This window comes from Camarhynchus parvulus, chromosome 12 (genome assembly GCF_901933205.1).
Source record: "Camarhynchus parvulus chromosome 12, STF_HiC, whole genome shotgun sequence".
Taxonomy (NCBI): domain Eukaryota; kingdom Metazoa; phylum Chordata; class Aves; order Passeriformes; family Thraupidae; genus Camarhynchus; species Camarhynchus parvulus.
This window is the reverse complement of record NC_044582.1, coordinates 13,520,585-13,534,570: the sequence shown is the minus strand read 5'-3', so window position 1 is coordinate 13,534,570 and position 13,986 is coordinate 13,520,585. Positions and strand designations below refer to the sequence as shown.

Genomic DNA, 13,986 nt, shown 5'->3' with positions numbered 1-13,986 from the left:
AATTTGGGGGAAAATCTCAGGCACAAAGCAACCTTGATAACACAAGGCTGGCCTCTCTGAGACTTGAAAATCCTCAACAAAACCTCTTCGAAGTTGTAATGGTTTCAAGCATGCTTTCCTTCTTAGTTCACTCAAATAATTTTTATTTTTTACTTATATTGCATATTTGAAATAGTAATTAATTATTAGGTAAGTCCAAAAATAAATTCAGCCATCTGAAGGCTTTTTTTCTTAAGTAAACACACAAAAAAGTGAAAATCTTCCTCTGTGGCTGAAACTGAAAATTAAGAAACCACTGTCAAAAAGTTTTTACTGACCTCCTGGCTCTCCAGCTACAGAGATTTCAGGTTTTAGCAGCAGAGAAAACAAAGTTTCTTGGATTTTTGATCCTGAATGCACTACCTTTCCAGCAAGATTTGTTTTAAAAAAAATCAAACCATTAAACTAATTTTTAAAATGGGATCTTACATACGCATGAGATCTGCTTCCTTTATAGCATATCTATTTGCTTTACCAACTAAAAAAGTTTATTATCTGATTTATTACATTTAATCTCATTATTACTAAGAAGTTAGGCAATGACATCTTGGGATAATAGGCTTATTTTATCACAGTATCACAGTTCTGTTATCAGCATCATTATGTTCTACTTTGTAGAATATGTATTCCTGACACAGAAACAAGGAGTCAGGCTGAGGCACACAGCTCAGTTCCATGGCAGGCTGGCAAGATTCTTTTTTAAAATTATGGTTTAAAAATAAGAGGAACTAATTTTATCTGAAAGCAATTCAAAGGCAACAGCATCTAAGGAATTTGAAATATCCCATTCAAGGTTTCTTTCCTAAAGCAAAGTTTTTTTTATTTAGAACATTTATAAAAGTCTTGAATAAATGTACCATAAAAACACTCAAAATGAGTACTGGACAAAAAGAAGAACTACCTTTTACTCGTGCAGGATCTGGAATTGGCTATCTATTTAATTATTAAGAGAACACATTAATTATAAGCATGTGAGGAGGCATTTCATGCTGGCTTAGTTCGAGACAAGATTTCCTACCTGATGAAACAGAGAATTGTTCATCAGTCCTTGCGTCCCTGGGATTGCACCAGTGTGTTTTGCATGAACATTGTTCACTGATGTCAATTTGGCAACTTTGTTTGATTTGCTGCTGCTGCTGTTGATGCTGCTTGAACCAGGTGAGCACTTTCTTTTCTTTCCTATTAATTTGTCAAGGGAAGTATGTGAATGTGAAAAACTGCTGTGTGAATTTACAGTCAGCTCACTAGACTGATGAACAAAGGGCCCTAAGGAGAGCGTGGAGTCACTGCTGTTCATCATCACACTCATTCTCTTTATGGATTCTGCAGGGCTCCCAGTCGGAGGACCCCTCCCTGATTGGTCATGTTTGAGGCTAACAGAGTTAGCTTTGCTAGTCATACAGTTGAGGCCAACGCTGTGGGACGAAGCTGTCACTGAGGGATGATAGGAGGTCCCAGAGTTTCCAGAGTTAACCACACAGTTTTTTCTAAAGGACTCTGTGGAATGAGAAGGTGCGAGCAGTGCGGAACTGTTTTTACGCTTCTTTCCTGAGCCGCCGCTGCTACTGACGCTGCCGGTGCTGTTACAGGTGCCACTGCCAGCAGGAGATTCCTTAGGTTTAAAAGATTTGCTGGATTTCATTTTCTGAGGTTTGCTGGCCATAGGTGAAGGTACAGAGGAAAGCACTGTAGGTGTTGAAGGGGAAGAAGACACTTGTCTTGATTGCATACTGCAGACGGGATCCACGGCGCCCAGAGCAGCTGGGTTGGCGTTGAGCGTTGTCCCGTGGGATGGTACCGATTTGCTGCTCAGGGACACGCAGGAAGGAGACACCAACGCTGGCGATGACATAACCGTGGTGGGCAAGAGGAACCCTGCTGCACTGACACCGTGCTGAGAAGCAGGCAGCAGGTTTGTCCGATGTGGGGCACGGACTGATGCTGTGGTACTGGATGCTGGAGGAATTTTCCTGCAGGTAAACAGAAAAACAAAGATAAATCCCCACATAGCCACCATTCTTCAGACTATATATATATATACTAATAATGCTACCTTAAAATGGTTGTATCTTGGGGTTGATTAATGCTTCTGATTATATTAAACTGATAGTTAATTGTTGCAAAAAATGCCAAGCATAGACCATCAACCTTTGGTCTGAACACAATATTACTTTCTTTAACTAGAATCACAGGGTTACATATACTTCTTCAAACACCAAGAAGAGTAAGAACTGTTTCATTTCTACTCACTTCCACATCTGTGAATTAAGATGCTTCTCCAACATGAAGTCAAGTGCACATCGAATATGGTTCCACCGCTTGTCAAAGACGTAATAACCTCTTCCAATTTGCTGACTACCAAATGTGCAAAACTGAAAAGACATGATTTTTATTGGTGTTTTCTACTTTCAGTGACAACTCTCTGAATAACAATTTGTTTACAATAAATATGCTTTTAGATGTTTAAGTAGAAGGTAAAAAAATAAATTAAGAGTTTTTATGTCTATGGTCCAACAACGATTTTAAACAGAGAAGGTTAGCAGTATGTCTGTTTATGTATAAATATTATACACACAGACACATATTTATGTAACATCTGCTTCTGAGGACCTACCAGCTCCCAGCTAGAAGTCTGTTTCTAAAAAGAATATAATTTGACATCCAGGGCAATAAATTTTATTTTAGTTATACTAACTGATTTTTGTTAAAATTTAAATATCAAAATACCTTACTGCTATCTTTAATATGATGTTGGTAACTTGAGTAAAAAATGTATGTGGGTGTGGACAGGGGAGTCCAATAAGAAAATTGCACCAAAAAGACACTGTTATTCCAAAACCACAGCCCTTTAGAGCAGTTAGCAATTTCATCTTTAGTATTCTGGCATTTTGTTTTCTTTTAGACTGGGGAAGTGAGCTATGAACACATTTTTTTAGCATGTTTATTTTGCAACTAGTTAAACCTTCACTGCCTACTAGGCCACAAAATAATTTTCTCAAAATATAGGGAGGGGAAAAAAAAAGAAAAAAAGAAAAAAGTATCACACACCCCACAGAAAGCCACCCCTAAAACCCTAAAGTAACTTGTTTACACAACTACAGCCAGATACAGACTGAGGTTAACTTTGCAAACGTACAGCGGCTGGTTGAGGATGATGACCTGAATAATGACAATCCAGTTTTTCAACAGGCTCTTCTTTTTCATCACATTCTCCCTCATCACTGGATAACCGAGATGCTGGCTCAGCTGCAGGCAAGGGAGGGTGTGGGGACTCGTGGACAGAAGGAGACTCGCTGGGGGCATTTCCACTGTGCTGGGCTGGACAGCCTGGAGGCCTGGCAAGGCAAGCAGTAACCAGGTGTTATTGAACCCAGTACAGTTAAAAACTCCACCCTTTAAGTGCTTATTATTACTGAGAGAAAGAAATCTACATTAACAGATCCCTGGTGTGGTCCACAGTCTTGTAACCTGCCAAGGGCAAGGACAGAGTATGGTGGTACCCCTGGAAAAGCAGCGTTGCCCAATTGTTGCTCAACTACTTCCACTGACTGCAAGTCAGCTTTTACTACTTTAAACAGTAGTTTTACTACTCCCTCCTCACCAGGAGTTACCCTCAGCAGGTAATTGCTAATTGCAGACAGGCACCAGGCCTGCAGCAAACACACTGGCCCATCCAACAGATCTGTATCACTCCCTCATCAAGCTCCCAGTGTTCATTTCATACCATTGCATCTGCAGATTTTCCTTACCTTGGAAGACTGGGGGGGTGAGGTTTGGGTTTATTAGGTAATAAAGGCTTTGATTCTGTAAGAGTAACTCCATGAGAATTTTGGTGCAGCTCCTGGGAAGTTTTAGTAGGTGAGGGATGTGGTTCCCTGAGAGGGGGCATCTGCTGATGATGATCCGAATGTCGAAGAAGTTCCTTTTCCCTGGTTTTGCTTTTGTGCTCAGCTAACAACACATCAAATCGTTTTCTTCGACCCTGTACAGCCCTCCGCTGGGTTAAGGAATGTGTCTGCAGAACCAGGAATAAATCATTAATCCCAGGCTATCACATTTGTGGAAGTCAAACACTCAAAACATGTGTAGAGAGCTCCAAAACAGAGAAAATCATCACGGTCCTGGTTTAGTAAACAAATGGAAATATGACTTTGAAAACAAACTTTAAAATTGCTTGGTGGATGATTACATCCTTGTCTGATACAGAATAACAAACCCAGCAATTTGGTAAAAGGCTTCTTTCAAACTTCTTTTTAAAAACCAAACTGCCAAATTTTTAATAAGGTTAAGACTAGAACCAAAAACCTTTTTTACATTTACATCATCTGCCAACTCCTGCAAAACCAAGAAGAGAAAATATTTACTTCCACTTCAAAAAATATTCAACAAAATAATGTTTAAAATCAGACTTCTAATGGGAGACCTGAAAAATATTTAGAAAAGTACTGTGCTGCCACCTATAAACTAATATATTCCTTGAAAACTAATGTAATCAAATAGATATGGAGGAATTCAAAATATCCACCAGAATCCAGAGTCAGCGAGGACTCAAAGTTCTTCGAATGTCCTGCACACTACAGACAGTAAGATGTGTAAGTGTATGTGTATAAATGGCACCAATTCTAAGTAAGGCGAAGTAAATGGAAGCTATTTTTCTGAATTGTTAAAGTCATACACAGTACCTTTTTAATATGGCACAAAGGGTTTGATTTGGTTCTTTTTAGTAGGTAAAAAATTTTGTCACATAATTCAGACACAAATAGCAATTCCAAAAATTATTTTACGAGTAGTATATTCTAAAGAATTCCTGAGAAATGTTTTTACTCTTTTTCACTTTTGATTTGCCCATTTCTCTTGTAAAATCTTGCAGCTTTTCCCTCCTCTATTAGCAAAACAATTTCCTCCCCTATGTAATTCCAAAAGGGCAATGTGTTCAAGTTCAGTTCCTCTGGGTCATTAGTGCCAGCTTCATGTACCTTTGTTCTGTAGGTGGTTTATTTACCAGACCTTTCCCAAACTGAGGGTAGAGCTGCTTTGCAGGAAAGCACCAAAGTATTATACAAGTGCAGGGGATCTGGATTCTTGGTTCCTTGGGAGCAAGTGACAGCCCTCTGTCCCCTCAGGGTTTTGGAGCCAGAGGATACATTTTGTCAGACTGAAAGTTTTTATGATTGTTTAATTTAGAGTTTGACCTCTAGGCGTGCTCCATGGCTCTTTCAGGAGCTGGCTGCAACAGTACATCCAGCAGCATTAGCATTTACACAAATTCCTACCAAGAACCTGCTGCAGACTGCTGGGGGGAGAGGAAAAAGTGTGAGAAAGGAAGAGCTTGAATTATTTAAATCCTGCATAAGCAATATTTTCAATGCTTATGAGGAATTTTAAAATTCATGATCTACAACTGCAAGGGTTACCCTCAAAAAGAGAAACACACTGCCCCTGCTACCTACATGTAGAGTGACACAGTTTGTTCCATGTCAACATCCATGTTTAAAGGGTTTATACAAAAATACAAATCTCCAGGTTACTTTGAGAAATGCTTTCTAAATAAATAATTAACTGAACTTCAACAACAATTTCTTCTTGGTTCTGAGCAACATGTTTTGAGAGGTACCACTTACAGTGGTAACTACCAACAGCAAGAATTTGCAGTTCTCTGTTTTCTATCATGTTCCTCAAGAATTTGAATAAAAACTTCAGATAATCTTATCCTGATTCAGGTATCCTACCTTGCATGTTAAAGACCTAGTACAAGGTTTCCTGGTTTCCACATCAATGACACCACAGTATATATCAGGATCAAATTCTCTCTCTGTCAAAGACACAGTATTGAAAAGTTAGCAAAAGACATTTTGAAATATTACATTTAGTTTCATCATAAAAATTAATCATATTGGAAACTTTTTAAATATGACACAGGCAAATGTACAAATAAAAATGCACAATAAAATTGTACAAATGAATTTTTCTACACTCTCAGCAAGCTTATGGTGTGCTGAAATACAGATCTCAAGTCCACAAACACCTGTAAGTGTCCTCAAAGGAGGATTTGATGCTCCCTGTTAGGAGCAGATATCACCATTACGGATTGTGACAAACAAATGGTGGGTTTTTGTTTGTTGGCTTTGGTGTCAAGAACTTTTCTACCATTCTACTAACACTTAAAGTAATTGTGGTAAAAGGTATAAAGAGCAGACTGGGTTTGCATTTTTCAGTTTATCAGGTGCTAGTTTTCTGTGTACATTTGGACCTTCCATATAGAAAGAAGGAAACTAAAATCTTTGGAGATAGTAAGAGTGTAATTTTAAAACTGTCAGGACTGACAGGCATTTGATATCTGTACAGGTTTCTGAAAGGAAAAGTCAATTTCAAGGTGTTTGCATCCTTCAAGTGTCTGCCAAATTATAGATTTAAATTATAATATTTCAAAACTCTTACTACAATTTACAGTATTACAGGAGTTTTAATTAACTTCTGGAACTAATTTCCATAAATATATATATTTCAACTAAAAGGAATATAGCTAATAATAATTTTAAAAAATTACCTGACAATCTTTTATGTAAAAATTTCCTATTATTCGTATTTTCTTCAGGTTTCTTTTCCAAAAATGGAGGCACAGAGAGAAGACCTTTACCATTCAGTATCTGTCCAGGGGAAGGCAAGGGTGGCTTTGGTATTGAGGGACAATTAAGGCCAGGCTTTATTGAGGAACTCACAGTAGTAGAACAAGTTGGACCAACAGCAGCTTTCAGTTGGGCACCATCTATCTTTGGATGAATCTTTTCCACTTTGACAGATGGAGTCATACTGTTATTTATGAAAAACAAAGAGAGAAAAATTGGAAAAAAATAAGCTAAAATATGTTCTTATTTAACAACACTCTGATCTATTCCCAGTATAAATGCAAATCTTCCTCCTACTATATTTCTAATTTTCACATTTCTTATGATATCCATATCTCCTGTCCTTTATTCCCTGACACTTCAGAGTGTCCAGGGACTTCAGAAACCATTATTTGCTTTCATGGACAGAGAGCATCACTGGAAACTGTCCAAAGCAACTGCAATGGACCCATTACATCCAGTGAGAAATGCACCATTCTGTAGAAGTAAATTTTACCAGCATTGCTGTCATCTCACACATGCAGGTTGAAAACCACCTGAATCAGAGCTATAACTTCCTTATGATCAAAGTATGCAGATTACATCAAAGAATTAGGAGCCTCTAGTAAAACGACCTTTATTCATGATGATTTAAGATGCAGGTTTGCAAGAGTTCTTCCTCAACATATATATGAGCATTAACTATAATCTTTGACTAAGCTGTGGGAAAAGATCTGGAGGAGTTTAAAATTATTATCTTCTAAACCAAAAACGCTCTGAAACAAAAGGAAACTTTCTTCACATAGCAGTGTCTATGCAAGTAATGACATTTAACTCGCTTTCAGAAGGCACACTCACATTTTGTCATGGGGAACTTTGCTGTGCTGTACCGAATGCATTAACCTGTTGTTTCCGCTGATCTGCAGCTTGTCTTTGGGTGATTTCAACAACTTGGAATTTGATGATGATGCACTAGTACCTCCACTGGATGAACGACTGCTCCCACTTCCACTGCTACCTTTGTTTTTTGAAGGGAAAGATGAAATGAGGGAAAATACTGAAGAGGAGGGAGGAGTCAAAGGCGGCTTGCTGGAGGAGCTGTGTCTTCTTTCTGCAAGAGTGAAAAGGGGTTTTAAGCTCCCATATAGAAAGAATTTGTAAATACTTAATGTCATTTACTCCATTAGCATTCTTCCTTTATTGTCTTGGGAGGTTCCCTGCCACACACAGAGCATAGAAGATTCAAGTCTCTCTGTAATCCATGAGGTTCCACTCAAGGCTGGTCTCCAGAGGGTTACCGGAATCTCTTTGAGCTTTGGGAGCTGCACATCTCAGCCAGTAAAGCTTAGCTCTCCCTCCAGCTCAAACAATCAGCTCTGGACCAGAGACACACAAAGCCAAGACAGCCCTGTCCTCAGGCCAGGCAAGCTTAAATATCACATTCCCTTAAAGGATAAGAATTATCTCTAAGTATGTTCCTAATCGTTAAAATAATATTGAATCCAACATTTTCACTTTTACTTCATGACAAACTTCTGGTATGATCTACCAGACCTTCAGTATGGAACACCTCTGAGAACATCAGCTCAAATACTGACCTACACTGGGCTTTTTGAGCATTCTTGGTTTTTGTTTGGTTGGGTTTTCCCCTCTTGTTTCTATTTAGCAGCAGCACCACCAAAAGCAGCAACAGATACTCTTCTACAAAAACCTGAGTATCTGAATTAAGAGAGGTCAGATTCTGTCACTGGACGTGTTTTTTAATTAACACCAAACCATGAAAACTTCTGTGTTGCTAGCACCATTTCAGGTAAAACAGTGTCTATTGTAAAGGTAGTTCTTTAGAACCATGAACTTCTAGAACACCTGGCAGCTTCCAGCTCTGCCTACACAGACACACGGACCATGTGCCCACTGACACAGGACACCTGTGATTCCTCGAGGATCTGTGTTATCAACACCTTCTTAAGAGACACTTCTGGCAATCAAGTAAATGAAAACCACAGATCTAAGAGACATGAGAAAGAGGTCTGTCAGGGGAGAGCAAAGGCAGTGGTAACACCTCTTTTGCAGCCAAGTATTGTTAGAGGTGCCCAAATCCACCACAGATCAATCTCAGGATCACCTTACAGATTTTGACTCGAGTGAACTGTGGAAGCAGCAGGCTACTCATGAAGCTACAAATAGAGCCAAGAGTGACAGCCAAGTCCAGTGCAACCTGTGCAGAAGCCTGTGACGCTCTGGGAAATGTAAACTAGTACATCTGCGTTCTGTGACCTGTTTGGAAGTAGCACTTGAAATGTGTTCATTAGCTTAGAAAAATAAAAGTAATGAATGAATACAGAGCTTGGACTAAGAAAGAAACTGAACCAACTCCTGTGTGTTTCTCTGTTTAACTGCAACAATGGGTGCAAACTACCTAACAAATCGTCTGCAAAAGTCTGCAAAATACTCATCACTTCTGGATTGGTAATTACCAAGAAGTGGAGAACTTAAGTGTGAAATGCCCGACAAAAATAACAAACAAATTCAGTAACTTAGCATCCATCTCAAGGAACAACTGCTTTAAAATTGTAGTATTTAAAACAATTAGTTATCAAAATCATCCACTTAGTTTTCTAGAACAGCTGCCACTGAAGAGACTGTAAATGAAATATTTTAGCATATTTATGCTCCAGTAAATGCCTGTGCTTCTAGTATGACGCAGTGCTTATTGCCAAATGGCTTTTTATAGCAATGGCAAGAATCCCTGAGCAGCTCTGTTCAGTTACTATTTGAGGACCATTAGAGTTCAGTGATGCTACACCCTGTGACATAATGAGAAACATTACTCAATACTCTTCCACATTCTGTACACTTAGAAAATTCAAAATCCAAGTGCTTATGACAGTTACAAATAATCTCAAATAAGCTAGTGGATGACTAATGCAATCCTTGGGAGTTTGTTATGATGACGTTGTCTTTCTGAAGGAAGTGAGAGTATTACTTTCTTGAAAAAAAACCTAGCAGATGAAAAGAAGAAGGGACTAGAATAAAACTGACAACCTCCTTGCATTCCACTAATTAGGAAGAAACTAGACAAAACAGTAATCCCAGAAATTTATCTGGATAATAGGAGTATTTCTCTTCTGGCAACTGCAAACTGAGATGCTACCGCTATTTGCACAAATGTTCGTTCTACAGGCTCAACCAAGTGAGTTTAATAGAAAGTGGTTTAAATTGGTAATAACAAAAAAAAAATAACCTAAGAGAACTAAGGCTGATCACAGACAAGTTTACAGTCTACCTGTCAGAGAGGATTTCCTTATACAGACAGACACACCCAGAAAAAAATCTATCAAATTAACTTTTTTTAGAATTCTGGTGCAGTTTCTGAAAGAGATACTGTAACACTGCAGGGCTGTGAAATCTTCACTTTTCACTTCTGTGCATAACCACGACTTATGTTGTCTATCAACAAAACAAGAAGAATTTTCAGCTCATTTTTCATAACCTGGCTAGACCTACTTTTTTGTTGACATACATACAAACAGAGGTAGGGCTGCTACTACAATTTGCTTATATTTAATGTTTTAGTCTTTTTATAACATTCATGGTTTTAAATGAAATCTACTTAAGAACTGTTTTGCAAACCATGTGAAGAGCACTGAAGTCTCATCTTAATAGAGAGAGCTAATATTATTTTTGAAACCAGACATGTTAAGAATTGCATATTTGATCTCATGAATATAGTTACAGACAGATTGCCACAGTTTTTACTGGAAAAATGGCTACACAAACTGTCACTGAATAATCAAGACCACCATGCTTTTTATGCTAAGCATATTACAATAATAAATTCTACTAATCTTCTGCCAATTTAACATAGTTCCCATTTGTCATTAATTCTGTCTCAGCCCAAAAACATTTAAAAATATAATTATCTCCAGGTGTTCAGTTTTCAAATTTTAAAGGCTGCCAATCACATCCCTTCCCTTCACATAACTCTTAAGAGGAAAACAATTTTTTAATGTCATGATTGCTTATACAGCAGATCAAAGTGATATTCCCATTTTTGCGCCTGTGTATGATGGTTCTAAACCCTAAAATTTAGGGGAAGGAGGGGTTTTATTGTTGTTGTTGGGTTTTTATGTTGATTTTTTTTGTTGGTTTGTTTTGCATTTTAAATATCAGAAAAAAAGTAAGTTTTGGCTTTGGACAAAGAACCTGAAAGTCTTCCTTGATGCCACAGCACTGGAAAGAATCTGACCTAAAATGACAGCTGTGTTCAACACTAAACTTTAACAGATAAACTCCTCCTTAAACACCTTTGCATTTATACAACAGGTTTATGACATTGTGGAGAAGGGCTGGACAGAGTTAGAAAGCTGTGAAGAGAGATGGCATCTCAGCAAATGATGTCTCTGCTCCATGACCAGGATAACTGTTAACTATCAAGTTGGAAAAACACAGCATCTCTGTGCTATAGCTGAGCAAGTATTATATATGCATCAGGCCAAGGGACACAGGACTTCCTGATAAAATAGATATTGATAATATAGATCTCTTCCAGAGCTTAAAAAAAGCTTTACCTGGCCCTTAGACTGGCTACCAATTTTCTTGGGTTTAAAAGTCCTATTTTCCATTGTCTATTTCCTACTAAACATGTAGCAATCTCTGACAAAATGCAAAAAAAGTAACCTAGAAGGGGCAGAAAAAAGAAAAAAGATGGGAAAAAAAAAGAGAGAGAGAAAGCTTCCCATTGTGTTTGGCTACTACTGCTTACTCTTCTATCAATGAGTAAACATTTTGACTTACTGTGATTCATAACTTATTGCTATATTAAAAGACAATACCCTTTTATTTAAAAAAATTGATTTTTCATAAAACGCCACTTTCTTTGCTGCATGCTGACAAAAAAAAATAAGAAAAAATTAATTTAAGAGCAATAATAATCTTAAAAATTTAAGACATTCCTCCCAGGTTTATGCTTATTTCCAAAAAGCCAGCAAGTATTTTGTGCTGTTCATTCTCTCTGGGCATCAATTAATAGCTTTGGGCAGCAAATACAAGATGTACAGATCAAGTTTCATAAACCCATTTTTTTTATACTGATTCCTTACATAAGTACTGGGCAAAAAGTCAAAGTGCCCTGTGTCAGTGCTGGTGCAGCTGCAGTACAAAGCACACCCAGGAGCATACACATAAGTTTGGTTCAGCTAGACATGCTGGAACTTCAGTGAACATTCAGAAAAAGAGTTAACACACAATAAGAGTATTGTGTAGAGTAAGGGTTAAAGTACTCCTCAAACTATAGGATTAGATGTGTATATTGAAACAAAGCATAAAAAAACCTTTATGCTTAAGTAATTGTTATTTTATGTCTGTATCACAAAGTGTAAGCACAATAATCATGAAACTTAAACTTGTCCTTTTCTCTATCATACTGAGCTACTGTGTGTCTTGTCATCTGAGAAATTTAGACAGGCATATTAAAACAAACATCTTCTACCTGAGGATAAAAAACTTATTTTCTGTCAGTAAGAGTATTTCATCCCTAGAATAATGGAGAGCTAATTGCCTTTCTCCAGGAAGCTCAGATCCATGACATGACAGCAGAGCACAGACACTGCTACGGCAGGGCGCCTCAACATAGCTCCAGATTTCACTCAGCAAGCAACTAAAATCTCCTTTGCAACTCTAGTCCACCAGCACTCTGATCTCACCATGACAAAGATAAAAAAAAAAAAAAAAATTAGGTCCATGAGGATTTTGCAGGAGAAACTGGGAACTATAACAATCACAGGCATAGCAGGTAAATTACTCCTCCTTTGCTGCCACCCTGGCAGTGTGCAGCTGCTTGGTCTGTACAGGAGCTTGATCTGCTGCTCGGTCTGTACAGGAGCTTGATCTGCTGCTCACTCACTTATTGCTGCTTCATTATCCTGCTCTAATCACGGGACCTAGATATCAAGGATTCTGCCTTAATCTTCCACTGATGTCCCTTTAATCATGCCATCAACTCTGTGCACACTCTAAGTCAGGATGAGGTCACTCCAACTGTGTGGTGTTTGATCTTAAACATTTAGCTGAACAGAGAGCAGCTGAACAAAGCCATCTTCACTTCAGCAAGAAGGTTACAAAACAGAATATTGATGGAGCCCAAGCAACCAGTACGACAGACCAACAAGGCCTGATGGGCACCAGTACTATGTCATCATGAGATGCTTTGCCTCACTGTTTCATAAAAAACCACTGGTTTGCATCTGGCAGCTGATACTATTAGTTTATCAGGGTTAGCAAAACTACAAGAAGAAGCCAACTGACAGTCTCATATACTTGTGGCACTAAGAAACAGCCATTTATACTATCTTTTAAACAGATAATGGCCAAGCAATACTGAGGCAACCTTATGTCTTGCACTTCCCCACTTGAGAAATATTCAGCACAGTAAGTTTATCGTTTTCCTAGACATTTATTTTGGAGAACTAAAATCCACTCACAAGTGATCACTGTGCAAAATATGTTCAATAAAGGTGTGTTGAATTATGTATAAGTAGGGTCAGTTTTGTTGCTGTCATTGAAGAAAAGACAGGGAGAAATAAAAAGTGATCATCCTCACTAGCAGGATTCTGAATGCCAACTTCAGTACTTTGAAATATTTCAAAGAGGAGATAATTATGAATCTATAATTTAGGCTAAATTATGATTTTGATGGTATAACTACAGCATAGCCAGGATGGGTTTTAATTCTCTAGTAACACACACTACGTGGGCAGGAATGCCATCTTGTCTATGGTATCTGCTACAAAATGGCCCCAAACCCAGCACACCTCCTCTGACAGCCAAGATTCCCCCCACAGGAAAGAGTGAGGAGCAGATTGCAAACACAGTTATTAGTAATACAATGCTAAATTAATGTATTTCAATAAATAACCTTCAAGTATCTCCCTTTCCCAACTGCTGCCCCTCCACAATCAGTTTTTTCATTTTTCCTTATTTGTTACTAATCCTTTCAAAACCCCCTTGTATTCAGCACACAAGTAGTTCTGTAATCAATTTCCACAGGATTTAAAAGTCCTCAGTAAAATACATGGCTTTTCCCCTGAAGCATCAAGCACAGTGCCATCCTAAGGTTGCAAACAGACTGGGCTTTTCTGTGTTGTGTAGTGGCAAACTGGAATTAAGGACACTCCCATCAGCTTTGCTTGAGCTATTCAGAGCCCCCTCAGACCAGTAAAACTCTTCAGAACAGCGGGGGAAAACTGATAGAAGCAGGACACTAAATTATTCATGGAGCAGAACCACAAGCAAAAATGGAGCCAGGGAGACCAACTGTTGGAACATTTCCCCTCATCACCCA

General features: G+C 38.3%; 1 protein-coding gene across 5 annotated transcripts in view; it reads right to left on the bottom strand.

Annotated features, from left to right (window-relative positions):
- Nucleotides 1-13,986, bottom strand: part of ATXN7 (ataxin 7) — an 87,204-nt gene that overhangs the window by 4,461 nt on the left and 68,757 nt on the right. For 4 of the 5 annotated variants that reach the window (XM_030956418.1, XM_030956417.1, XM_030956416.1 and 1 more), the window contains 7 exons: nt 7,503-7,755; nt 6,587-6,849; nt 5,769-5,851; nt 3,789-4,054; nt 3,176-3,374; nt 2,290-2,411; nt 279-2,009 (listed from right to left, as the gene is read on the bottom strand). In XM_030956418.1, the coding sequence (XP_030812278.1) occupies nt 1,034-2,009; nt 2,290-2,411; nt 3,176-3,374; nt 3,789-4,054; nt 5,769-5,851; nt 6,587-6,849; nt 7,503-7,755 (2,162 nt within the window). In that variant the 3' untranslated portion in view covers nt 279-1,033. Of the gene's footprint in view, nt 1-278; nt 2,010-2,289; nt 2,412-3,175; nt 3,375-3,788; nt 4,055-5,768; nt 5,852-6,586; nt 6,850-7,502; nt 7,756-13,986 lie in introns of those variants that run through there. The other variant, XM_030956421.1, reaches the window with a different exon arrangement.